Source organism: Phyllobates terribilis, unplaced genomic scaffold, assembly GCF_046119375.1.
Source record: "Phyllobates terribilis strain yellow unplaced genomic scaffold, ASM4611937v1 Scaffold_12__6_contigs__length_324123572, whole genome shotgun sequence".
NCBI lineage: Eukaryota > Metazoa > Chordata > Amphibia > Anura > Dendrobatidae > Phyllobates > Phyllobates terribilis.
The window spans coordinates 178,209,520-178,236,262 of record NW_027362772.1 but is presented as its reverse complement, the minus strand read 5'-3'; the positions used below and the strand labels follow the sequence as shown (position 1 = coordinate 178,236,262).

General features: G+C 44.1%; 1 protein-coding gene across 4 annotated transcripts in view; it reads left to right on the top strand.

The window, feature by feature from the left end:
- The window catches only part of MMEL1 (membrane metalloendopeptidase like 1), a 668,752-nt gene that overhangs the window by 447,531 nt on the left and 194,478 nt on the right, over nucleotides 1–26,743 (top strand). For 3 of the 4 annotated variants that reach the window (XM_073656486.1, XM_073656484.1, XM_073656487.1), the window contains 5 exons: nucleotides 1,824–1,859; nucleotides 2,083–2,244; nucleotides 3,397–3,477; nucleotides 9,619–9,714; nucleotides 10,071–10,189. In XM_073656486.1, coding sequence (XP_073512587.1) covers nucleotides 1,824–1,859; nucleotides 2,083–2,244; nucleotides 3,397–3,477; nucleotides 9,619–9,714; nucleotides 10,071–10,189 — 494 coding nt within the window. The remainder of the gene's footprint in view (nucleotides 1–1,823; nucleotides 1,860–2,082; nucleotides 2,245–3,396; nucleotides 3,478–9,618; nucleotides 9,715–10,070; nucleotides 10,190–26,743) is intronic. The other variant, XM_073656485.1, reaches the window with a different exon arrangement.

Genomic DNA, 26,743 nt, shown 5'->3' with positions numbered 1-26,743 from the left:
GGGCCCTTTAAGGTGCTTCAGGTTGTCAACCAATCTGCTGTTAGGTTGGAGGTTCCTACCTCCTGGAGAATTAATCCGGTCTTTCATGTCTCTCTGTTAAAAAAAGCTGTTGTGTCGGATGGTGACGCCTCTGCCTCTGTTCCTCCGGTGGTGGAGGACGGGGAATATGAAATTTCTCGCATCCTTGACTCTAGACGGTATAGAGGTAGTTTGCAGTATCTTGTGGCCTGGAAAGGTTTCGGACCCGAGGATAACTCTTGGGTGAGGTCAGATGATGTTTCCGCGTCCAGACTTATCAGAGCGTTTCACAGGAGATTTCCTGATAAGCCTGGTCCTAGGGGATCCGGAGGATCCTCTTAGAAGGGGGGGTACTGTTAGAACCTTGCTGTTAGGTTTTTTTTCCTTTGCTGGTCACATGACCTTGTTGGCCTATTTAATCCTGCTCCGCCCTTCTGGCTTTGCTGGACTTCATTGTATATCTACTTTCTAGCTAGCCTGTGCTCCGTATCTAACTCTGTTAGTTTGCTTGGTCTACGGACCTCTATGTTCTATCTATTTTGTTTGTTCGTCTGTCTGCTACTATTTCTGTTAGGAGGTGTCCCATATTCCTCCCAGTCCTTAGTACTTGTAGGGATTCCCTCCTCACATCTATAGGTCTCCGTTCAGACTAGATTAGGACTTTAGCAGGTCTGATCGCAGGATCAGGTTCCCTGTTACATCGTAGGGATTCAGCTGAGTCTTATAGTAGGGACAGATCTCCTCTCTTTCCTTAGCTTTGGTAGCAGAACATAACAATACTGTTGTTTTTACACCAGGTATTGGTACTTTTGGCAGTGTGGACAGGGGCCAGGTCCTGCTGGAGAATGACATTTCCATCTCCAAAAAGCTTGTCGGCAGAGGGAAGCATGAAGTGCGCTAAAATTTCCTGGTAGACGGCTGCGCTGACTTTGGTCTTGATGAAACACAGTGGACCTACACCAGCAGATGACATGGCTCCCCAAACCATCACTGATTGTGGAAACTTCGCACTAGACCTCAAGCAGCTTGGATTGTGGCCTCTCCACTCTTCCTCCAGACTCTGGGACCTTGATTTCCAAATGAAAATTGGAACTCTGGGACCTTGTGGAGTGTGTCAGTGACTGCCTTCTGGACATCTGTCAAGTCAGCAGTCTTCCCCATGACTGTGGAGCCTACTGAAACAGACTAAGGAACCTTTTAAAATGCTTAGGAAGTCTTTGCAGGTATTTTTTGTTAATTATTCTAATTTACTGAGATAATGACTTTTGTGTTTTCATTGGCTGTAATCCATAATCATCAACATTAACAGAAATAAACACTTGAAATAGATCACTCTGTTTGTAATGACTCTATATAATATATGAGTTTCACTTTTTGTATTGAAGAACTGAAATAAATTCACTTTTTTGATGATATTCTAATTTAGTGAGATGCACCTGTATATGTAGTATATAATTTTTTTTCCTCATTTAGTAACATAGCTTTTGGTTGAGAAATGTTTGAAGTGATATAGCATTGAGCTTCCAGACCAGAGAAGATGTTTTCCCATAGGAAGTCTGGACCAGAACACACCATCGAGGCTCTACTTTAGATCTGATCCTTTCATTGAAAGGTTTGCTGACATTTGTGTTCTTTGTTATAGACAACTTATTATTCTTTTTACTACCTGCTCGATGTAATAGGGCCGGGAACCACGTTGTTGCTTTTCTTAAATGGTCAACTCTTCACACGTGAATTTTTGGTCTACAAGTTTCTTTGATTTTTTTGATAAGTAAATTGAAATGTTTGCTTCTTCTTTCATTCAGAGACCGTTTGCACAACGACAGGATGTGTTACCGCAGGTATGTCGAAAGATTTCACAATTAACCCTTTTATTATGAAATGGAAAAGTTCTTTAATTACTTTCACCATTTGATAATTGTGTTATGATGCAAAGTTATTGAATTAAGTTGAGACACAACATAGATCTTCCTTGTTCTTTCTACCACACAATCACCTGAGGGTGGAAGCCTTTATTAACTGAATAGGTTTCGATGAAACGTATTCCTATTTTTTTTTTTAAAGCTGCAAGAATTATCCAGAATATGGACCCATCTATCGAACCTTGCACTGATTTCTACCAATATGCCTGTGGTGGTTGGTTAAATAAGCATGTAATACCAGAGACCAGCTCCCGCTATAGCATCTTCGATATTCTTCGGGATGAAATGGAGATTATATTGAAGGGTAAGAAAATCGGATGCATGCATCTACGGGTTGGAAAAATGGCACATTGTCCTTTACAACAGTGTTTTGTATTATAAAGGTGTGTTCTTCTAATTAAATTGTATGCCAATAAGAGAAGCATTGCTCTAGATTACCTTAGTAATATGGTGGCATATAAGGGCACCACATGGAAGCCTATGAAGTGACTTTTGTTCTGTAGGTTAGATCCATGGGGACACTATATGTAGTGCCATACTGGCTCTGCCATGTGAATAAGACCATAGCTGTATGTTACAAATAAAGGTCAGACCAACATTTACTGAAACTGCTGACCTATGGTACTAATGCCTGACAGACATCAACAGGGGTGGTCATGTAATTTACTCAAGGGGCCATATGATAAACTGGGTCTGTTGTGGAGGCTGAACTATTGGTGGTAGTCATAATGTCACCGTTGCAGCCGGTAATGCATAATTGAAATGGGGAAGTGAGTAAGTGCTTAATTTATTATTTTCATGCAGCACAATCCATTGGAAAGAAAAAAATATTAATGGAAAACCCATTACTGGACAACCCCTTTAAATGCCCCTCCCTTCCCTCCCCGACTGAAACATTAGTGTTTTCCAGTTCTAGGTTTCTGTCTTTTAATCATCTGCACTAAAATCCTAAAATCAGATGTTTCTTACCCTCCCTGAGTCCAGTGCGTCCTCTCCATTGCCGCTCTAGTATCTGTTTAGTGGCTGCAGCAGTGACATCATGACTACAGTGTGCATCACCTCTGCAGCCAATCACTGAGTTCAGCAGTTCATGCTGTCTACATCGGCAGAGCCACTCAGCTCAGTGAATGGCAGCAGCGGTCATGTGTGCTGTAGTCATGACATCACTACGGCAGCCAGTAAATAAAGATCATAGCAGTGACAGAATGGCAATGTACTTTGTGCCCCTGACCTGCATAACTGTGCATCTATGCTGATAAATTGCACACTTCTATAGATCGCCAGCACCACCCGCCAGCACTGCCAGAAAATTACAGAATCTAGGCTGTGCTTATCCTCAGGGCGGTCAGGGATAACCAAAGGGCTGGGTTTGACCTGTTGGTCGCACCTTGCCCAGGTCTGCTCTGCAACTTTGTTTCCATAATCCCCAACAATACTTTGTATTTTTGCTGTTAAGGTCTACTGGAAGATTCTGACCAAGATGACCGTGATGCCTTTAAAAAAGCCAAAATTTTGTATAAATCCTGCATGAATGAAAGTAAGTAATATACAATTATAATGTATCTTACAAGTCAGTGCACTTGGGGTTTATCTGGGACAACTCATTTTGTATTGGTGACTGGAAATGGATTCATTATGCTGATGGGAATATTTACATTTGGCTTCCATAAGCTTTCCTACAGAATGACCAAGTTCTCCTTTGTGTCAACCCATTGTGCAGGAATTGCTGTTAGAGTGCTTTGAAAAAGTATTCATGCCTGTGAACTTTGCCAAATTTTTTCACGTTACACCCACAAACTTAAATGTTATTTATTTGGATTTTATGTGATATGCCAACACAAAGTAACAAGTATTTGTGAAATGTAAAGGAAATTGCACATGGTTTTCTAAATATTTTAAAAATACGAATCTGAAAATTGTGATGTTCATTTGTATTCAGCCCCAGGTCTGGACTGTGACTGGACCGTTCACACACATTAATATGCTTTGATCTAAACCATCCATTGTACCTCTGGCAGTATGTTTAGGGTCGTTGTTCTGCTGGAAAGTGAACCTTTGCCTCAGTCTCAAGTTTTTTGCAGCCTCTAACAGGATTTACTCCAGGATTGCCCTGAATTTAGCTATATCCCTCAACTCCGACCAATATACCTGCCCCTGCTGAAGAAAAGCATCCCCACAGCAGGAAATTGGTCACTCAGGATTTTATTTAGGGGTATCAGGCTACAGGGGGCTGAATACAAATGCACCTCACAATTTTCAGATTTATGTTTTTAAAATAATTAGAAAACCATGTATCATTTAACATTTCACAAATACTTGCTACTTTGTGATGTTATATCATATACTATCCCAATGAAATACATTTAAGTTTGTGAGTGTAACTTGAAAAAATGTGAAAAAGTTCATGAGGCGCTGTATATACAATATCTTCAGCATTAAGGTTCAGGCGACTTGCTACCAAGATCCAGTCTATCAGCCATGTCATTAGTCTTTGGCTGTTGTACGGGAGCCTTAAGAGTCACCTCATACTTGACGCCATTTCTGCCTCATCTTTTGATTCATCATCATTGTTGTGACATGACGCACCTGTGTCTTTGCACCAGGCCAGCTAATCAAAAGAAGAGCGACAGATGCTGGGAGGTAAAAGGCAATACTAAGGGCTCCCATGTAGCAACCTCACATAACTAATGTGGTCAATGGGCCGGGTCCGGAGAGGCAATTCGCACCAGCGCTAGTCAGTATCTTTGTCTATGTTTTATTACTTCCCATTGTACAGAGTAATTTTTGCAATTTTTGCATATTTTTAATTTCCAAATGTTTTTTTATTTTCTTTATAACCATCTTATCCTTTTCATTCAATATCGATACTAGCCTATCCTAATTTGCTCCTCACCGTCCCCTTTCTTCCAGTCCTATGACCATTCACAGTCATCCTTTCCTTATGTATTCCAGAAACACTCATGATACAACTTTTCCAAACAGAATATGTTTTTATCATCACAGTTCAATTGCAGCTGGTTACTTTAAAGTTGGCAAAGTTCCAGTGGATTGGGCGGCATTCCATCCTCTGTAGATTATAGCACTACACAGATGGCCCATTGGGTTCCACTATACAGGTGCAGTCGTTACTGATTTTAAATTATTAGCATAGAGAAAACATTCAGCATCGCAACTGTAAAAGCACGGCATATTTTAAGTTTATGTTTAAAATATGTTGAAGCATATGTTCCTTATTTTATAGTCTATATGTAGCATAAATCTACAGAAAGCATTGAGTAACTTTGAACAAACACTACATTACTTTTTCTTTATTAAACTAATGAGCTGAACTTCCTATTCTGATGGTGCAGTCACTGTGTACATACATTACATTACTTATTCTGTACTGATCCTGAGTTACATCCTGAATTATACTCCAGAGCTGCACTCACTATTCTGCTGGTGCAGGCACTGTGTGCATACATTACATTACTTATCCTGTACTGATCCTGAGTAACATCCTGTATTATACTCCAGAGCTGCACTCACTATTCTGCTGGTGGAGTCACTGTGTACATACATTACATTACTTATCCTGTACTGATCCTGAGTAACATCCTGTATTATACTCCAGAGCTGCACTCACTATTCTGCTGGTGGAGTCACTGTGTACATACATTACATTACTTATCCTGTACTGATCCTGAGTTACATCCTGTATTATACTCCAGAGCTGCACTCACTATTCTGCTGGTGCAGTCACTGTGTACATACATTACATTACTGATCCTGTACTGATCCTGAGTTACATCCTGTATTATACTCCAGAGTTGCACTCACTATTCTGTTGGTGCAGTCACTGTGTACATACATTACATTACTTATCCTGTACTGATCCTGAGTTACATCCTGTATTAAACTCAAGAGCTGCACTCACTATTCTGCTGGTGCAGTCACTGTGTACATACATTACATTACTGATCCTGAGTTACATCCTGAATTATACTCCAGAGCTGCACTCACTATTCTGCTGGTGCAGGCACTGTGTGCATACATTACATTACTTATCCTGTACTGATCCTGAGTAACATCCTGTATTATACTCCAGAGCTGCACTCACTATTCTGCTGGTGGAGTCACTGTGTACATACATTACATTACTTATCCTGTACTGATCCTGAGTAACATCCTGTATTATACTCCAGAGCTGCACTCACTATTCTGCTGGTGGAGTCACTGTGTACATACATTACATTACTTATCCTGTACTGATCCTGAGTTACATCCTGTATTATACTCCAGAGCTGCACTCACTATTCTGCTGGTGCAGTCACTGTGTACATACATTACATTACTGATCCTGTACTGATCCTGAGTTACATCCTGTATTATACTCCAGAGTTGCACTCACTATTCTGTTGGTGCAGTCACTGTGTACATACATTACATTACTTATCCTGTACTGATCCTGAGTTACATCCTGTATTAAACTCAAGAGCTGCACTCACTATTCTGCTGGTGCAGTCACTGTGTACATACATTACATTACTTATCCTGTACTGATCCTGAGTTACATCCTGTATTATACTCCAGAGCTGCACTCACTATTCTGCTGGTGCAGTTACTGTGTACATACATTACATTACTTATCCTGAGTTACATCCTGTATTATACTCCAGAGCTGCACTCACTATTCCGCTATTGGAGTCACTGTGTACATACATTACATTACTTATCCTGTACTGATCCGGAGTTACATCCTGTATTATACTCCAGAGCTGCACTCACTATTCTGCTGGTGCAGTCACTGTGTACATACATTACATTACTGATCCTGTACTAATCCTGAGTTACATCCTGTATTATGCTCCAGAGCTGCACTCACTATTCTGCTGGTGGAGTCACTGTGTACATACATTACATTACTTATCCTGTACTGATCCTGAATTACATCCTGTATTATACTCCAGAGCTGCACTCACTATTCTGCTGGTGCAGTCACTGTGTACATACATTACATTACTTATCCTGTACTGATCCTGAGTTACATCCTGTATTATACTCCAGAGCTGCACTCACTATTCTGCTGCTGCAGTCACTGTGTACATACATTACATTACTGATCCTGTACTGATCCTGAGTTACATCCTGTATTATACTCCAGGGCTGCATTCACTATTCTGCTGGTGCAGTCACTGTGTACATACATTACATTACTTATCCTGTACTGATCCTGAGTTACATCCTGTATTATACTCCAGAGCTGCATTCACTATTCTGCTGGTGCAGTCACTGTGTACATACATTACATTACTTATCCTGTACTGATCCTGAATTACATCCTGTATTATACTCCAGAGCTGCACTCACTGTTCTGTTGGTGCAGTCACTGTGTACATACATTACATTACTTATCCTGTACTGATCCCGAGTTACATCCTGTATTATTCTCCAGAGCTGCACTCACTATTCTGCTGGTGCAGTCACTGTGTACATACATTACATTACTGATCCTGTACTTATCCTGAGTTACATCATGTATTATACTCCAGAGCTGCACTCACTATTCTGCTGGTGCAGTCACTGTGCACATACATTACATTACCTATCCTGTACTGATCCTGAGTTACATCCTTTATTATACTCCAGAGCTGCACTCACTATTCTGCTGGTGGAATCACTGTGTACATACATTACATTACTTATCCTGTACTGATCCGGAGTTACATCCTGTATTATACTCCAGAGCTGCATTCACTATTCTGTTGGTGCAGTCACTGTATACATACATTACATTACTTATCCTGTACTGATCCTGAGTTACATCCTGTATTATACTCCAGAGCTGCATTCACTATTCTGTTGGTGCAGTCACTGTGTACATACATTACATTACTTATCCTGTACTGATCCTGAGTTACATCCTGTATTAAACTCAAGAGCTGCAGTCACGTTTCTGCTGGTGTAGTCACTGTTTACATACATTACATTACTTATCCTGTAATGATCCTGTGTTCCATCCTGTATTATACTCCAGAGCTGCACTCACTATTCTGCTGGTGCAGTCACTGTGTACATACATTACATTACTTGTAATGATCTGCATGATGTTTAATTTTCAAAGCAATACTCCAAGCCAAGGGTAAGCAATTAATTTTCCTGACGGGCCACATCGGAGACCATGACTGTTGCGCAGGAGCAAATCAATACAATAAAATTAATTCTGTTCATTATAATATTTACAAATCATTATTTTAGATTCATATTAATTGTATTGCCTATTATTAAGCAGAATAAAACCATAACATTTACTGCTTTTTATAAAATTTATAAAATAAATGTTATATTTAAAAAATATAAAGTAAATCATACTGCTCCTGTTATTCAGCCCTTGTACTATGATCAACAGCTGTATTATGACCCCCACAGCTCCACACACAGTATGAGTCCCCACAGACTCCAAAAAAGTATGATCCAATACACAATATGATGGCACCCACAGCCTCCCCAACTTACTATGATGACCCTCACACAGTGTGATTCCTCACAGTCCCCTCGCACAGTATGATGGATCCCACAGTTCCTCACACAGTATGATGGCCCCACAGTCCCCCCAAAAAGTATGATCACACACACAGAATGATGACCATCACACTATCACCTCCCTTCCAACAATACAATATGATGCCCCTCACACAGTATGATGGCCCCCACAGCACCCTCAACACTGTATGATGGCCCACACAGCAACTCCAATGCAGTATGATGGCCCACAAATTCCCCCCTGCAGTATGATCCCCCATAGCTACCAACACAGTATGATCACAACCTACCAACTCATTATGATGGCTCTCATACAGTATGATCACCTATAGACTCCCAACAAAATATGATGGCTCCCACAGCTCCCTACACAAGAAGATGGCCCCAATAGCTCCCCAAAAAGAATGATCCTTGCAGAGAATGATGACCCTCACAGTATGATTCCAAACAGACCTCCAACACAGTATAATCACTTCCACACCACCAAACTCATTTTGATGGTCCCCACACTGTATGATCCTATACAGAGCCCCAACACAGTATTATGGCTCACACATCCCCCCGCACGGTATGATGGCCCCCACAGCCCCCCCAAAAAAAATAATGATCCTCACACAGAATGGTGATCTCCACAAAGCATAATCCTCTACAGCTCCCTATATACCGGATGATTACCTACACTGTATGATCCCACATAGATCCCCAACACAGTGTGATGGCCAAATAACCCCCAAACAGTATGATGACTCCAACAAAACCCCAAAAAGTTTGATCTCAAATACAGAAAGAGGAACCCCTCACAGTATAATCCCCCACAGCCCGCAAGCACAGGATGATGATAACCTCTTCAGTATAATCCCCAACAGATCCCCAACACAATATGATCACCCCCATAGCCCCAAACACTGTATGATGGCTCCTTTAGCACCCCCAACACATTCTGATGGCTCTCATGCTCAAAGTTATTTGAGCATGCGAAGGCGAGTCTCTCTATTGTTTGGGATTTCTTGATAGTTTTCTGGCCAATACTGATAGACTTTTGTACTTTTGGCCACCCGTTGCTTTTTTTAAACTCTGATCTGCGGTATCTTACAAAATATTGTAATGACATAAGTGTATAATATTTCCATGCTGATTGATTTGTCTTTGTATCCAGGTCTGATTGAACAGAGAGACTCATTACCTCTTTTAGAACTTTTAACTCTCGTTGGAGAGTGGCCAGTGGCTTATACGGATTGGAACCTCACCAAAGGTAACACTTAGCACATTGCTTATTCCAAACTGCAAAAATCTCATGCAAATACTATTTATCATGAGTTAAATGGGTTGATCCAAATTAAAGGACAGGTCTTTAGAGACCTGATCATAAGGGCCTTGAACCTCATAAAATTAAGAAAACAACTTTACTACCTTATTTTGCTGCTGAATCACATTTTGTTACATGCTATGAATCACCAAATGTTGAGTAACGTGCTGTTTGGTTGTGATTTTTACTAAGAATTGATTTGCTAACAGTTATTGCAGAACTTTTTGCATTTTGTTTTTTTATTGTTTCTGGCTTTCTTCATTTTCATTATTTTTTTATAAACATTAACATTCTTTTGGCAGAGTCCAGTTGGAGTTTAGAAGAAAAATTGTCTCTTTTGAACCAGAGATTCAACAAAAGAGTTCTCGTTGACCTGTTTGTATGGAATGATGACCGGGAGTCAAGCAAGCACATCATTTATGTATGGAAATAAGTTTTGATGTTATATTTCCTGTGCTAAACTAGATTTCCCAAGACTTATCAAATAATGACTCCAAAACAGTTCTATGTTACAATGTTATTTTTGGAGGTTTCTCTATGCCCTTATGCCACTACTAGATGGTGGCCTGATTCTAATGCATCGCGTATTCTAGAACATGTATGCGGCCGACCAGGCGCAATCAGCAGAGCGGTGTTTACATTTGGCGCCAAAATCGCTGATTGGTCGCGGCCGCGACCAATCAGTGAACCGTGTTAGTGAGGACCGGAGAGCGTGTTTAAATTTGGCGCCAAAATCGCTGATTGGTCGCAGCCGGCCAGCGGCCGCGACCAATCAGCAGAGCGGTGTTTAAATTTGGCGCCAAAATCGCTGATTGGTCGCGGCCGCCGGCCGCAACCAATCAGCGAACCGTATTACTGAGGACCGAGCAGCGGCGCTGCCTGTGCGTATACTTCCGCTGCGAGCAGCCGTCCCTCCCTTCACACTTGTCGTCGGGAGATCAGCGGGCCAAGCCGCTGATCGCACGACGGTAGTCACATGGGGGTCAGTGGCGCCGCAGGTCGGGGTACTTATGCTGCCAGCAGCCGGGAGATGAGCGTCTAGCGCCGCTCATCTCCCGGCTGCATCGCCACTGACCTCCGTCCGGCAGATGAGCCGCTAACGGCCGCCATCTTTTCATCTTTTTCTGAAATCCCGCGTCGCTGATTGGCCGCGGCCGGACCAATCAGCGACTCGGGATTTCCTGGACTGACGGACAGACAGACAGACAGACGGGATAAGATGATTATATATATTAGATACATTTGCCTAGACTTGTCTGTTGTATGAAAAAATGATGCTTTGCACTCTTGTATATAAATGCACGAAAGACTGTCTGTAAGGGTAACATTCTTCTTTTCTTGGCTATTGGCAAGATTGATTTTCCGGCAAGGAACACTTTAAAATTATTACTATACTGTACTACATGGAACCTAAACATTGTCACGGAAACCTATAAGTTACTCAACTAGAGCAGAGTAATAATTATTACCAATTTTTCATAGGGCCATATACCTGAGGCTTAAGTGTTTGTACCCATGAGTGAGTAGTCAGTCATCCATTATTATTATTATTATTATTATTTATTATTATAGCGCTTTATATTCCATAGTGCTTTACATCTATGAAGTTTAATTGTTATCCACAATACCCATGACCGGGTACGGCCAGTATGGCTTCTTCCCGTATTTTACCTTGTTCCGTCTTCTCCAAAAGCTACACCTTACTCCCCCGAATAATCTTCACCAATGGATTCTTTGGATAAATTTGGCCACAGCGGGCATTTTATTAACACACAAACATTAACATATTAACAATAATACCAGAAAAAATAAGAGGGGAGGGTTCTTGGAGCTAATAAGTCTGGATTTTTATAACACAAAAGAAATCCAACTGCCATCTTACCCTCAGATGTGCACCACCAGCTCGAGGGCACCATACTTCCACTATACGTGAAAGATTAATCACCTAAGAGCTCCCAGGGTAAAACCCCGTCCAGAGCCCTGAACCAAAAATTTGCCAGACCACCCCCCATGTAACTTCAAACTGCTCGGAATTCTCGCAAATTCCTTGTATCGACAAATCAGCACCAACTCCAAGAACCCCACCCCTCGCCAATCCAGCCACTGTGACAGCCCTAAGCATTAATACCCATCTGGAACCTCCCTATGCCAACTGGACCTATTCCCCACATTACTAAAAGTTATAAAGAACGCAGTAGAGAAGAAGGTGGGTGAGTGGGTCTTCACAGTTCTCTTTTCCCCGCAGAATGGCAGCTTCCCACACTATTCCTACAGTCCACCCCCCACCTCTTTTCATGCCCGCGTCCTTACACGTCCTTACTAGTGTTGAGCAACGAGCCCAAAGTTAGTCTATGGGAGACCCGAGCATTTTTGCGGCGGCACCCCAGGCAGTCTGTAGAAAGCATAAAAAGTGCCCAAAATGATAGTGACAGTGTTCAAATGACATGGGGACAGCATGGGGATCACCCCAGGAAGCATTTCTGCCCCCAGGTCACTGCTGTCAACAACGTGGTCAGAGGTATTAAACCACTTTTACTGGCTCACAATAAAACGTTCAAAAACTAAACTGAAACGGTTTTCCTGTGAAATATGTTAAGGAACTTCCTTTCCAGGGTAAAGACTTGTGTATAAGGTAAAATAAATAACCAAAAACAAAAATACTCCTCCACACCTTGGGCTATGTTCACAAGTAGCATTTTTTATGCATTTTTGCACTTTTGTATTGCTTCCAACAGTGACAAATGCATTCACCGGGAAATGTCATTTTAACATTTTACAATCTTATCTGGCCATGTGCTGTGTGACACATGCATACAGTGCTGAAAAGACATGGGAACAGCATGGGGAAGACCCCTGGAAGCATCTCTGACACCCAGGTCACTGCCTAAAAGTGTGCCCATCAGAAGTGATCCTTGCCGCATCAGAAGATGCAGACTTGCAACTATCCCCGTGCAAGTCCTTGTCCCAGGGCAGTGTTCAAATGTACCTCCCCCATTCCTTGCAATGCAAGCGCAAGTATGCAGCCTGCCACCCACCCACCCCCAGGCTGCAATACCATACTGCTAGCTTGCACTTGAAATGGGGCCTTTTAGTTTGGAGGAGGCCAAAGCTGGCCACTACCTCATGGCTGCTTCGGCAGCGAGGTATCCATACTCAGTCCCCAGTCGCCCAGTGGCCGGGAGTCCACGCTTGGTCCCCAGCCACCAGCGGTCGGCCGGGTGTCCATACTCGGTCCCCAGCCGCCCTGCGGCCGGGTGTCCACACACGGTCCCCAGCCGCCCCTATTTCTCCTGTCAACTTCCCCCACACTATTCTTAGCCTGGTCTGCTTTGGGGCAGCATTGGACGAGCCCAACAGAGAACCAGACTCCTCCAGTGGGCCCTGGCTTCTCCATCAGGGGAGCTGAGAGTGCCAAGGTGAGGAGCATGATGATGATGATAGAAGTTAGCATCTGCTTTGTTTTCTTGGAATGCAAGCGTAAGTGTGCAACCTGCCACCCACCCACCCCCAGGCTGCAATACCATACTGCTAGCTTGCTTGCTCTTCAAATTGGGCCTTTTAGGCATGGGGAGGCAGATGCCAGCCACCATGTCATGGCTGCGTTGGCGGCCTGGTATCCATACTCAGTCTCAGCCGCCCGGCGGCCGGGTGTCCACACATGGTCCCCAGCTGCCTGGGGGCGTCCGGGTGTCCATACTCGGTCCCCAGCTGCCCCGCGGCCGGGTGTCCACACATGGTCCCCAGCCGCCTGGGGGCGGCCAGGTGTCCATTAATGGTCCCAAGCCGCCGTCCCTATTTCTCCTGTCAACTTTCCCCACACTTTTCTTAGCCTGGCCTGCTTTTGGGCAGCATTGGACGAGCCCACCAGAGAACCAGACTCCACCGGTGGGCCCTGGCTTCTCCATCAGGGGAGTTTAAAGTGCCAAGGTGAGGAGCATGTTGATGATGATAGAAGTTAGCATCTGCTTTGTTTTCTTGGAATGCAAGCGCATGTATGTAGTAGCGGCTATGCCTGAGGTGGTCAGCGTTTTGGCGCATATCCTACCTCCTCCGAGGATTGCTGGATGTTTTCCTGCTACTATCCCAGTTCTATGACTCCCGTTAAAACAAAGCTTCAGATGATGAATGATGGATGAGGTGGTGGCAAAGGAGAAAGAGCAGGAGGAACAGGGACCATTCACATCAATATCAGGCCAGTCAACCACACATGTCTTGTAGGATATGTTTCTGTACCAAAAGGAGCGGTTCGGCTACACAGTTATAGGGCATACAGTGAGTGCAATGCCTACCAAAAATTTTGAGGCACACCATTGCCCTTTGGAAGTGACATGGAGGTCAGAGGGCCTTAACTAAACCGTTTTTTCCATTTATAGCAACTGGGTCTCCTGTGCACTGTTGGCCTAAGCAGTGAATGGAAGGCTTTCCAAAAATTATGAGGAACTGCAATGCCCCTTGAAATAGACGTGGATTACAGCATACTAAAAACCGTCTACCCATTATTGGGGAGTGGGTCTCCCTTAGTGTTCACCTATGCATTGAAAAGCAAAAGCTGACTAAAATAAGGAGGAAATGCAATGCCCGTTGGAAGAGTCATAGAGGTTAGAGTTAATTAAAAACAACATTTCAATGCCCCTTGGAAGAGCTGTGAAGTTCAGAGTGGTTTAACAAGACAGTTTTAATGCCCATTGGAAGAGACGTGGAGGTCGCAGTAGCTTAACAAGACGGTTTTAATGCCCCTTGGAAGAATGGTGGAGGTCACAGTGGAATAAAAAGACAATATCAATGCCCCTTGGAAAAGTGGTGGAGGTCGCAGTAGCTTAACAAGACAGTTTTAATGCCCCTTGGAAGAATGGTGGAGGTCGCAGTAGCTTAACAAGATGGTTCTAATGCCCCTTGGAAGAGACGTGGAGGTCGCAGTAGCTTAGCAAGACGCTTTTAATGCCCCTTGGAAAAGTGGTGGAGGTCGCAGTAGCTTAACAAGACGGTTTTAATGCCCCTTGGTAAAGTGGTGGAGGTTGCAGTAGCTTAACAAGATGGTTCTAATGCCCCTTGGAAGAGACGTGGAGGTCGCAGTAGCTTAGCAAGACGCTTTTAATGCCCCTTGGAAAAGTGGTGGAGGTCGCAGTAGCTTAACAAGACGGTTTTAATGCCCCTTGGTAAAGTGGTGGAGGTTGCAGTAGCTTAACAAGACAGTTTTAATGCCCCTTGGAAGAGACGTGGAGGTCGCAGTAGCTTAACACGATGGTTTTATTGCCCCTTGGAAGAATGGTGGAGGTGGCAGTGGAATAAAAAGACAATATCAATGCCCCTTGGAAAAGTGGTGGAGGTCGCAGTAGCTTAACAAGACGGGTTTAATGCCCCTTGGAAAAGTGGTGGAGGTCGCAGTGCCATAACAAGATGGTTTTAATGCTCCTTGTAAGAGATGTGGAGGTCACAGTAGCTTAACAAGACAGTTTTAATGCCCCTTGGAAGAGACGTGGAGGTCGCAGTAGCTTAACAAGATGGTTTTAATGCCCCTTGGAAGAATGGTGGAGGTCACAGTGGAATAAAAAGACAATATCAATGCCCCTTGGAAAAGTGGTGGAGGTCGCAGTAGCTTAACAAGACAGTTTTAATGCCCCTTGGAAGAATGGTGAAGGTCGCAGTAGCTTAAAAAAGATGGTTCTAATGCCCCTTGGAAGAGACGTGGAGGTCGCAGTAGCTTAGCAAGACGCTTTTAATGCCCCTTGGAAAAGTGGTGGAGGTCGCAGTAGCTTAACAAGACTGTTTTAATGCCCCTTGGTAAAGTGGTGGAGGTTGCAGTAGCTTAACAAGACGGTTTTAATGCCCCTTGGAAGAGACGTGGAGGTCGCAGTAGCTTAACACGATGGTTTTCTTGCCCCTTGGAAGAATGGTGGAGGTTGCAGTGGAATAAAAAGACAATATCAATGCCCCTTGGAAAAGTGGTGGAGGTCGCAGTAGCTTAACAAGATGGTTTTAATGCCCCTTGGAAAAGTGGTGGAGGTCGCAGTAGCTTAACAAGACGGGTTTAATGCCCCTTGAAAAAGTGGTGGAGGTCGCAGTGGCATAACAAGATGGTTTTAATGCTCCTTGGAAGAGACGTGGAGGTCGCAGTAGCTTAACAAGACAGTTTTAATGCCCCTTGGAAGAGACGTGGAGGTCGCAGTAGCTTAACAAGACGGTTTTAATGCCCCTTGGAAGAATGGTGGAGGTCGCAGTGGAATAAAAACACAATATCAATGCCCCTTGGAAGAGTGGTGGAGGTCGCAGTAGCTTAACAAGATGGTTTTAATGCCCCTGGAAAAGTGGTGGAGGTCGCAGTAGCTTAACAAGATGGTTTTAATGCCCCTTGGAAGAATGGTGGAGGTCGCAGTAGCTTAAAAATACGGTTTTAATGCCCCTTGGAAGAGACGTAGAGGTCGCAGTAGCTTAACAAGACGGTTTTAATGCCCCTTGAAAAAGTGGTGGAGGTCGCACTAGCTTTACAAGACGGTTTTAATGCCCCTTGGAAGAGACGTGGAGGTCGCAGTAGCTTAAAAAGACAGTTTTAATGCCCCTTGGAAAACACGTGGAGGTCGCAGTAGCTTAACAAGACGGTTTTAATGCCCCTTGGAAGAATGGTGGAGGTCGCAGTGGAATAAAAAGACAATATCAATGCCCCTTGGAAAAGTGGTGGAGGTCGCAGGAGCTTAAAAAGACGGTTTTAATGCCCCTTGGAAGTGACGTGGAGGTCGCAGTAGCCTAACAAGACGGTTTTAATGCCCCTTGGAAAAGGGGTGGAGGTCGCAGTAGCTTAACAAGACGGTTTTAATGCCCCTTGAAAGAATGGTGGAGGTCACAGTGGAATAAAAAGACAATATCAATGCCCCTTGGAAAAGTTGTGGAGGTCGCAGTAGCTTAACAAGACGGTTTTAATGCCCCTTGGAAGAATGGTGGAGGTCGCAGTGGAATAAAAAGACAATATCAATGCCCTTTGGAAAAGTGGTGGAGGTCGCAGTAGCTTAACAAGACGGTTTTAATGCCCCTTGGAAGAATGGTGGAGGTCGCAGTGGAATAAAAAGACAATATCAATGCCCCTTGGAAAAGTGGTGGAGGTCGCAGTAGCTTAACAAGACGGTTTTAATGCCCCTTGGAAAAGTGGTGGAGGTCGTAGTAGCTTAACAAGACAGTTTTAATGCCCCTTGGAATTGACATGGAGGTCGCAGTAGCTTAACAAGATGGTTTTATTGCCCCTTGGAAAAGTGGTGGAGGTCACAATAGCTTAGCAAGACGGTTTCAATTCCCCTTGGAAAAGTGGTGGAGGTCGCAGTAGCTTGACAAGATGGTTTTAGTGCCCCTTGGAAAAGTGGTGGAGGTCGCTGTAGCTTAACAAGATGGTTTTAATGCCCCTTGGAAAAGTGGTGGAGGTCGCAGTAGCTTAACAAGATGGTTTTAATGCCCCTTGGAAAAGTGGTGGAGGTCACAGTAGCTTAACAAGACGGTTTTAATGCCCCTTGGAAGAGATGTGGAGGTCGCAGTAGCTTAAAAAGACAGTTTTAATGCCCCTTGGAAAACACGTGGAGGTCGCAGTAGCTTAACAAGACGGTTTTAATGCCCCTTGGAAGAATGGTGGAGGTCGCAGTGGAATAAAAAGACAATATCAATGCCCCTTGGAAAAGTGGTGGAGGTCGCAGGAGCTTAAAAAGACGGTTTTAATGCCCCTTGGAAGTGACGTGGAGGTCGCAGTAGCCTAACAAGACGGTTTTAATGCCCCTTGGAAAAGGGGTGGAGGTCGCAGTAGATTAACAAGACGGTTTTAATGCCCCTTGAAAGAATGGTGGAGGTCACAGTGGAATAAAAAGACAATATCAATGCCCCTTGGAAAAGTTGTGGAGGTCGCAGTAGCTTAACAAGACGGTTTTAATGCCCCTTGGAAGAATGGTGGAGGTCGCAGTGGAATAAAAAGACAATATCAATGCCCTTTGGAAAAGTGGTGGAGGTCGCAGTAGCTTAACAAGACGGTTTTAATGCCCCTTGGAAGAATGGTGGAGGTCGCAGTGGAATAAAAGGACAATATCAATGCCCCTTGGAAAAGTGGTGGAGGTCGCAGTAGCTCAACAAGATGGTTTTAATGCCCCTTGGAATAGTGGTGGTGGTCGCAGTAGCTTAACAAGACGGTTTTAATGCCCCTTGGAAGAATGGTGGAGGTCGCAGTGGAATAAAAAGACAATATCAATGCCCCTTGGAAAAGTGGTGGAGGTCACAGTAACTTAACAAGACGGTTTTAATGCCCCTTGGAAAAGTGGTGGAGGTCGCATTAGCTTAACAAGACGGTTTTAATGCCTCTTGCAAAAGTAGTAGAGGTCACAGTAGCTTAACAAGACGGTTTTAATGCCCCTTGGAAGAGACGTGGAGGTCACAGTAGTTTAACAAGATATTTTATTGCCCCTTGGAAGAATGGTGGAGGTCGCAGTGGAATAAAAAGACAATATCAATGCCCCTTGGAAAAGTGGTGGAGGTCGCAGTGGCTTAACAAGACGGTTTTAATGCCCCTTGGAAGAGACGTGGAGGTCGCAGTAGCTTAACAAGACAGTTTTAATGCCCCTTGGAAGAGACTTGGAAGTCATAGTAGCTTAACAAGACGGTTTTAATGCCCCTTGGAAGAATGGTGAAGGTCGCAGTGGAATAAAAAGACAATATCAATGCCCCTTGGAAAAGTGGTGGAGGTCGCAGTAGCTTAACAGGATCGTTTTAATACCCTTTGGAAGAATGGTGGAGGTCGCAGTACCTTAACAATACGGTTTTAATGCCCCTTGGAAGAGACGTGGAGGTTACAGTAGCTTAACAAGATGGTTTTAATGCCCCTTGGAAAAGTGGTGGAGGTCGTAGTAGCTTAACAAGACAGTTTTAATGCCCCTTGGAATTGACATGGAGGTCGCAGTAGCTTAACAAGATGGTTTTATTGCCCCTTGGAAAAGTGGTGGAGGTCGCAATAGCTTAGCAAGACGGTTTCAATTCCCCTTGGAAAAGTGGTGGAGGTCGCAGTAGCTTAACAAGATGGTTTTAGTGCCCCTTGGAAAAGTGGTGGAGGTCACTGTAGCTTAACAAGATGGTTTTAATGCCTCTTGGAAAAGTGGTGGAGGTCGCAGTAGCTTAACAAGATGGTTTTAATGCCCCTTGGAAAAGTGGTGGAGGTCACAGTAGCTTAACAAGACGGTTTTAATGCCCCTTGGAAGAGACGTGGAGGTCGCAGTAACTTAACAAGACGGTTTTAATGCCCCTTGGAAGAATGGTGGAAGTCGCAGTGGAATAAAAAGACAATATCAATGCCCCTTGGAAAAGTGGTGGAGGTTGCAGTAGCTGGTACGGTCGGCAAGGTACTCCCTCACCATCTTTTGAAACTTTCCACTCCTTGTGAGAGTACCCCGTGCCTCAGGGCCTTTAAGCTGGGTGGGTCTCAGAAAACTGTCCCAGAATGTTGACAGTGTTCCCCTGCCTCTGCTGGATTGGAGTTGCGTCTCTCTCGCCTGTATGCCTTGGTTGGTCAACGAACTGTGACCTCTGCCGCTAGCGTGTTGAGATGGGAATTTTTTAACAGTTCTGCAGCAAGGGCCTTCTGGTACTGCCCCATTTTTGTAGACCTCTCCACCTCAGGAATAAGACAGTGAAAGTTCTCCTTGTAGCGGGGGTCTAAAAGTGTCACCAACCAGTAATGTGTAAAGAGAGGAGAGAACAAGGCGCAATGGGTGACTCAGTATTGCAATTGTTAGAGGGGTGTGGGAATGGCTACTAACCTTATGAGGTTGTGCATCTCTGCACAACCCCAGTGTAAAGCTCCACAAGCTCCGCTCTGTTGGTGGCTGTCATCTAATTGCAGCGGCGTTCACAGATCCTGATCTCACGGTGGTGGATCACGTGATCAGGTTAGTTGCATGTAACGCCGAGTTGGACGCCCAGCTTCACCAACACCCCCGGCAGCGTTCCGGAGGGGTTACGGCAGCGCAGCTTGGAAAACCAGGGTAGTAATTCTAATTAAATTCCTCCCACAGGTGAATGAACAATTAATTAAAGGCAGCTCTACCGCACCCCAACAGGGGGAAAGGGACAATCAGTAAATGTGAATAGCGGTACCAGAGCGCCAATAACAGGGCAAAAATATTAAAAGAACTGATTTATTAATACACACAACGCGTTTCGGTGGACACAGCCACCTTCATCAGGTGTGACAAGCAGCAAACAATTGATCCTTATATACATTTGACCAAGTATACAATTACTTCAAAGGGGCGGGGCCAGATACAGAGTAATACCTCTGTATTAACCCCTTGAGTTCATTTATGCTCAATTGAGTAAGAAGGATTGTTATAAATTAATACCTAATGAAGCATATAGGGTGGTAGATAACAATATATCCTATTAAGTATTATGATTATAGGATTCGCACGTTTTTATACTGCGAATCTTTTTTATGAGAATCCTATATGCTTCATTAGATATTAATTTATAACAATCCTTTTTACTCTATTGAGCATAAATGAACTCAAGGGGTTAATATAGAGGTATTACTCTGTATCTGGCCCTGCCCCTTTGAAGTAATTGTATACCTGGTCAAATGTATATAAGGATCAATTGTTTGCTGCTTGTCACACCTGATGAAGGTGGCTGTGTCCACCGAAACGCGTTGTGTGTATTAATAAATCAGTCCTTTTAATATTTTTGCCCTGTAATTGGTGCTCTGGTACCGCTATTCACATTTACTGATTGTCACCAACCAGTAATGACTGTCACCCAACATTTTGACAATGCAAGGGTCACGGTTAAGGCAGCGTAACATAAAGTCAGCCACGCGTGCCAGACTGGTAACGGGCAAGACTTCCGTGTCCTCACCAAGATGACGACTGACCATGCTCTCCTCCTCCTTCTCCTCCTCCCCCTGTCTTCAGGCCACCCACTCTGAACCAACTGTATGACAGTTGTACAGGTACTACCGTCTACAGCACATGATACCAGCTCCTATCTTCCTCCTCCTCCTCCTCCTCTCCCTCATTGTCCCCCAATGCACGTTGGGATGAGATGAGGCTGGGCTGTGTGTAATCGCCCATTACAGCTTCTTGATCCATCTCATCATACTCTGGCTGCAATGCCTCCCCTTTAATTCTCTGCAGAGAGCGTTGCAAAAGACAGACAAGTGGGATGCTTACGCTAATGATGGCGTCATCGCCACTCCCCATCTTGGTGGACTCCTCAAAGTTTGTCAGGATGGTACATATGTCAGACATCCAGGTCCACTCCTGAGGTCTTATGTATGGAGTCTGACCTGAATATCGACAGCCTTGTTGCAGCTGGTACTCCACAACTGCTCTCTTCTGCTCACAAATTCTTTGCAACATGTGATGTCCCCAACGTGTGGGGATATCACACACCAGTCGGTGTGCCGGAAGCTGCAAACGCTGCTGCAAGACAGCAAGGGGGGCAGAAGCTGTAGCCGCCTTCCGAAAATGAGCTGACAGGCGGCGTACTTTGACAAGCAGATCTGGCAACTCGGGGTACGATTTAAGAAACCGCTGAACCACGAGGTTAAGCACATGACCCAGGCATGGTACCTGTGTGATCTCGCCTCGCCTCTGAGCCGCCACCAGGTTACGGCCATTGTCACACATGACCATGCCTGGATGTAGGTTCAGCGGTCTTAGCCACAGATCTGCCTGCTCTTTCACAGCTGTCCACAACTCACAAGCAGTGTGAGGTTTATTACCTAAGCTAATAAGTTTCAGCACAGCCTGTTGCCGCTTGGCTGAGGCAGTACTGCAGTGCTTCCAGCTTGTAACTGATGTGGTGATATCTGAGATGGAGGCTGAACATGAGGAGGAGGAGGAGGATGATGCGCAGGAGCTGTACACTGTGGGGGCAACTCTGACTGACATAGGGCCCGCAATCCTCGGTGTGGGGAGGATGTGTTCCGTCCCAAGGTCCGACTGGGTCCCGGCTTCCACTATGTTTACCCAGTGTGCCGTCAGGGAGATGTACCGTCCCTGGCCACAAGCACTTGTCCACGTGTCCGTTGTCAGGTGGACTCTCCCAGTAACTGCGTTGTTGAGGGTACGGAAGATGTTTTGGGACACGTGCTTGTGTAGTGCGGGGATGGCACACTGGTCAAAATAGTGTTGGCTGGGGACCGAGTACCGAGGGACGGCGACCGTCATAAGGTTGCGCAAGGATTCCGTCTCCACCAGCCTAAAAGGCAGCATTTCCAACACAAGCAGTCGTGAAATGTGTGAATTTAGAACTGTGGCTTGTGGGGCGTTGACTGCGAATTTGCACTTTCTTTCAAAGCTCTGGGATATGGACAATTGAACGCTGAGATGGGACTTGAACGTTGATGCTGTTTCTTGAGAAACTGCCATAAGAAGTGAAGACTGGGAGGAGGGGGTATCTTTGCCTGCAGTATGGACAGGGGATTGCCTTGCACGCACAACAGTGGGTTCTATTACACGCACAACAGCGGAAGAAGCAGTGGTGACACCCGCTGACACTTGTCGTGGATCCTGGGGTTCGCCCCACAAAGTCGGGTGCTTTGCTGACATGTGCCTGATCATGCTGGTGGTGGTCAGGCTGGTAGTTTTGTCACCTCTGCTTATGCTGGCATGGCAGGTGGTACAAATGGCCTTTTTGGGGTTATCAGCAGAGTCTTTAAAAAAATTCCAGACTCTGGAAGACTTACCGGTTATACTGGCAACGTCCCTCGTGTTGGTGTTACGGGGAACTGTTGCCCGCCTTCTGTGTGCGGCCACCACACTGCTTCTTCCTGTTTGTTGGGGTACTCAGCCTCCCTCCCCCTGTGTGCTGCTGGCCTCGCTCTGTGTGTCCTCCTGCCACGTTGGGTCAGTTACTAGATCATCCACCACCACCTCCTCTTCCACTTGCACACCCAGATCCTCCTCCTCACTTCGTGGCAACTGTGTCTCGTCATCGTCCACCTCTTGTTACAAATTGCCAGCGTCGACTTCCTCTGGCCGTGGCTGTTCAAATATTTGGGCATCGCTACATGGGATCTCCTCTTCCACCACTTCAAGCGGAGCAGGCGAGGGGCACAAATATGGAAATGGACCAGTGAACAGCTCTTCAGTGTCCAAGTCTGGGATCAGTTGCTGTCTGACGATACTCGGCATGGTGGGAAGAAGGAGAATCAGGGTGAGGAGGAGTATGCGGTCGAGACTCACGGCTACTAAAACTTGACCGTGTGGAAGACAGACCAGAGGTGGTGGTGCCCTGGTAACTGAAAGGATTATCTGCTATACAATTAATAACCTGTTCACACTGATGCGTTCGCAATACTGGTGTTGTAGTGTGCTTCCCTAGTATTTCGGTCAAGAAGTGGGAGCGAGAACATGTGGCTGTTGGTTGTGGCACATTTTCACCTTGGCCACGGCCCCATCCTCTACACGCACCATCACCAGAACATCCAGTTCCATGTCCCTTGCCACGCGCCTTGCCTATTGTAAATGAAGTAAAATAGCTTACAATCGCACTATCAATGGAAAAAGGGTAATAAAAACTAAATTAGAACTGTGGAAGAGGAAAACCACAGTTCTATTTCTCTGGCCTACACCAGACTCTTTTAAACAGATATATTGATGTCTGAACAGTGAGGGAGGCACTATTACTGTTTTTTTTTTACGGAGAAAATGCCAATAGCAGGATAATACAGAGATTTGACCCGTGGAACTGCAAAACCACAGTTCTATTTCTCTGGCCTACACCAGACTCTTTTAAACAGATATATTGGTATCTGAACAGTCAGGTAGACACTATTACTGTTTTTTTTTACGGCAAACAATGCCAAAAGCAGGATAATACAGAGATTTGACCCGTGGAACTGCAAAACCACAGTTCTATTTCTCTGGCCTACACCAGGCTCTTTTAAACAGATATATTGGTGTTTGACCAGTCAAGGATACACTATTACAGTTTTTTTTACGGCAAAAAATGCTAAAAGCAGGATAATACAGAGATTTGACCCGTGGAACTGCAAAACCACAGTTCTATTTCTCTGGTCTACACCAGACTCTTTTAAACAGATATATTGGTGTCTGACCAGTCAGGGAGACACTATTACAGTTTTTTTTTACAGCAAAATATTCCAAAAGCAGGATAATACAGAGATTTGACCAGTGGAACTGCAAACCACAGTTCTATTTCTCTGGCTTACACCATACTCTTTTAAACAGATATATTGGTGTCTGACCAGTCAGGGAGACACTATTACAGTTTTTTTGCGGCAAAAAATGCCAAAAGCAGGATAATACAGAGATTTGACCCGTGGAACTGCAGAACCACAGTTCTATTTCTCTGGCCTACACCAGGCTCTTTTAAACAGATATATTGGTGTTTGACCAGTCAGGGATACACTATTACAGTTTTTTTTACGGCAAAAAATGCTAAAAGCAGGATAATACAGAGATTTGACCCGTGGAACTGCAAAACCACAGTTCTATTTCTCTGGCCTACACGAGACTCTTTTAAACAGATATATTGGTGTCTGAACAGTCAGGGAAACACTATTATTGTTTTTTTACGGCAAAAAATGCCAAAAGCAGGATAATACAGAGATTTGACCAGTGGAACTGCAAACCACAGTTCTATTTCTCTGGCTTACACCATACTCTTTTAAACAGATATATTGGTGTCTGACCAGTCAGGGAGACACTATTACAGTTTTTTTGCGGCAAAAAATGCCAAAAGCAGGATAATACAGAGATTTGACCCGTGGAACTGCAGAACCACAGTTCTATTTCTCTGGCCTACACCAGGCTCTTTTAAACAGATATATTGGTGTTTGACCAGTCAGGGATACACTATTACAGTTTTTTTTTACAGCAAAAAATGCCAAAAGCAGGATAATGCAGAGATTTGACCCATGGAACTGCAAAACCACAGCTCAATTTCTCTGGCCTACACCAGACTCTTTTAAACTTATATATTGGTGTCTGAACAGTCAGGGAGACACTATTACTGTTTTTTTATGGCAAAAAAATGCCAAAAGCAGGATAATACAGAGCTTTGACCCGTGGAACTGCAAAACCACAGTTCTATTTCTCTGGCCTACACTAGACTCTTTTAAACAGATATATTGGTGTCTGAACAGTCAGGGAGACACTATTACTTTTTTTTTTTAACGGAAAAAATGCCAAAAGCAGGATAATACAGAGATTTGACCCGTGGAACTGCAAAACCACAGTTCTATTTCTCTGGCCTACACCAGACTCTTTTAAACTGATATATTGGTGTCTGACCAGTCAGGGAGACACTATTACAGTGTTTTTTTACAGAAAAAATGCCAAAAGCAGGATAATACAGAGATTTGACCCATGGAACTGCAAAACGACAGTTCTATTTCTCTGGCCTACACCAGACTCTTTTAAACAGATATATTGGTGTCTGAACAGTCAGGGAGACACTATTACTGTTTTTTTTACGGCAAAAAATGCCCAAAGCAGGATAATACAGAGATTTGACCCGTGGAACTGAAAGCCACAGTTCTATTTCTCTGGCCTACACCAGACTCTTTTAAACAGATATATTGGTGTCTGACCAGTCAGGGAGACACTATTACAGTTTTTTTTTTACGGCAAAAAATGCCAAAAGCAGGATAATACAGAGATTTGATCCGTGGAACTGCAAAACCACAGTTTTATTTCTCTGGCCTACACCAGACTCTTTTAAACAGATATATTGGTGTCTGACCAGTCAGGGAGACACTATTACAGGGTTTTTTACGGCAAAAAATGGCAAAAGCTGGATAATACAGAGATTTGACCCATGGAACTGCAAAACCACAGTTCTATTTCTCTGGCCTGCACCAGACTCTTTTAAACAGGTATATTGGTGTCAGACCAGTCAGGGAGACACAATTACAGTTTTTTTTATGGCAAAAAATGCCAAAAGCAGGATAATACAGAGATTTGACCTGAGGCACTGAAAAACCACAGTTCTCTTTCTATGACCTACACCAGGCTCTTTTAAACAGACATATTGGTGTCTGACCAGTCACGGAGACACTATTACATTTTTTTATACAGCAAAATATTCCAAAAGCAGGATAATACAGAGATTTGACCCGTGGAACTGCAAAACCACAGTTCTATTTCTCTGGCCTACACCAGACTCTTTTAAACAGATATATTGGTGTCTGAACAGTCAGGGAAACACTATTACTGTTTTTTTTACGGCAAAAAATGCCAAAAGCAGGATAATACAGAGATTTGACCTGTGGAACTGCAAAACCACAGTTCTATTTCTCTGGCCTACACCAGACTCTTTTAAACAGATATATTGGTGTGTGAACAGTCAGGGAGACACTATTACTGTTTTTTTTTGTGGAAAAAATGCCAAAAGCAGGATAATACAGAGATTTGACCCGTGGAACTGCAAAACCACAGTTCTATTTCTCTGGCCTACACCAGACTCTTTTAAACAGATATATTGGTGTCTGACCAGTCAGGGAGACACCATTACAGTTTTTTTTTACAGCAAAAAATGCCAAAGCAGGATAATACAGAGATTTGACCCGTGGAACTGCAAAACCACAGTTCTATTTCTCTGGCCTTCACCAGACTCTTTTAAACAGATATATTGGTGTCTGACCAGTCAGGGAGACACCATTGCAGTTTTTTTTACAGCAAAAAATGCCAAAAGCAGGATAATACAGAGATTTGACCCGTGGAACTGCAAAACCACAGTTCTATTTCTCTGGCCTACACCAGACTCTTTTAAACAGATAAATTGGTGTCTGACCAGTCAGGGAGACACCATTACAGTTTTTTTTTACAGCAAAAAATGCCAAAGCAGGATAATACAGAGATTTGACCCGTGGAACTGCAAAACCACAGTTCTATTTCTCTGGCCTTCACCAGACTCTTTTAAACAGATATATTGGTGTCTGACCAGTCAGGGAGACACCATTGCAGTTTTTTTTACAGCAAAAAATGCCAAAAGC